This window comes from Echinops telfairi, unplaced genomic scaffold, assembly GCF_000313985.2.
Source record: "Echinops telfairi isolate 266 unplaced genomic scaffold, ASM31398v2 ScPeMD7_7469;HRSCAF=8507_0, whole genome shotgun sequence".
NCBI lineage: Eukaryota > Metazoa > Chordata > Mammalia > Afrosoricida > Tenrecidae > Echinops > Echinops telfairi.
The window spans coordinates 46,792,778-46,793,760 of record NW_022111372.1 but is presented as its reverse complement, the minus strand read 5'-3'; the positions used below and the strand labels follow the sequence as shown (position 1 = coordinate 46,793,760).

The following is a 983-nucleotide window of genomic DNA, read 5'->3' as shown; positions in this document are numbered from 1 at the left end:
TATTAAACTGGCATTCCATGTTGTTCACCTTCCTGACAAGATGACCAAAGACAAAGCAGGTACATCAGCAAATGTGGTGAAGAAAGCTGCTGGAGGCCGGCTATCAAAAGATATGTCTCTGTAGGTATTTAACAATGGATCCCAAGGAGGACAACGTGCAACCCCCAAAACAGCAGCCAATGATATGTACCTGCACAGAATGTAACACGGAAAATGAAATAAAATCCAGGTATCCAATCAGATGCAGGGAATGTGGATACAGAATAATGTACAAGAAAAGGACTAAAAGATTGGTGGTTTTTGATGCTTGATGAAGCGTGAATTCACAGAACCATCTGCACTTGAGTTGGATTTGCCGTGCTGTTTCACTTTGTTGTATGACTTTGATAACGCACTCAGAATTTAATGGTATACATATGGTCTCATTTAGTTTCAAAAACCAAACTGTATTTAGGTATCTATGAGTGCATTGTATAAATAAATTATTTTTCATTCGAAAAAAAGATATAGCCTCCAGGGCGTTAAAGACTCGAAGGTAAACAAGTGGCCATCTAGCTCAAAAGCAACAAAGCTCACATGGAAGAAGCAACCAGCCTGGGTGATCACAAGGTGTTGAAGGGATCAGGTATCAGGCATCAAAGAACAAAAAATCATATCATTGTGAATGAGGGGGAACTGCTGAATGTGGACCCAAGGCCTATCTGTAGGGCACTGGACATCCGGGGAGGAGAAGAGCCAGTCAGGGTGCAGTGTAGCAATGATGAAACATACAACTTTCCTCTAGTTCCTAACTGCTTCCTCTCCCCACCCCCCACCCAAACCACGATCATGATCCCAATTCTACCTTTCAAATCTGGCTATACCAGAGGATGTACACTGGTACTGATAGGAACTGGAAACCCAGAGAATCCAGGGCGGATGATCCCTTCAGGACTAGTGGTGTGAGTGGTGATGCTGGGAGGGTAGAGGGAAGGTGGGGTGGA

General features: G+C 43.6%; 2 protein-coding genes across 2 annotated transcripts in view; one reads left to right on the top strand and one right to left on the bottom strand.

The window, feature by feature from the left end:
* The window catches only part of MAML1 (mastermind like transcriptional coactivator 1), a 50,687-nt gene that overhangs the window by 17,255 nt on the left and 32,449 nt on the right, over positions 1 to 983 (bottom strand). The gene's annotated exons all lie outside the window — the stretch shown is intronic.
* Positions 135 to 311, top strand: LOC115873548 (DNA-directed RNA polymerases I, II, and III subunit RPABC4-like). Its single transcript, XM_045284786.1, has one exon. It carries the CDS (start codon positions 135 to 137, stop codon positions 309 to 311), a length of 177 nt encoding a protein of 58 aa, XP_045140721.1.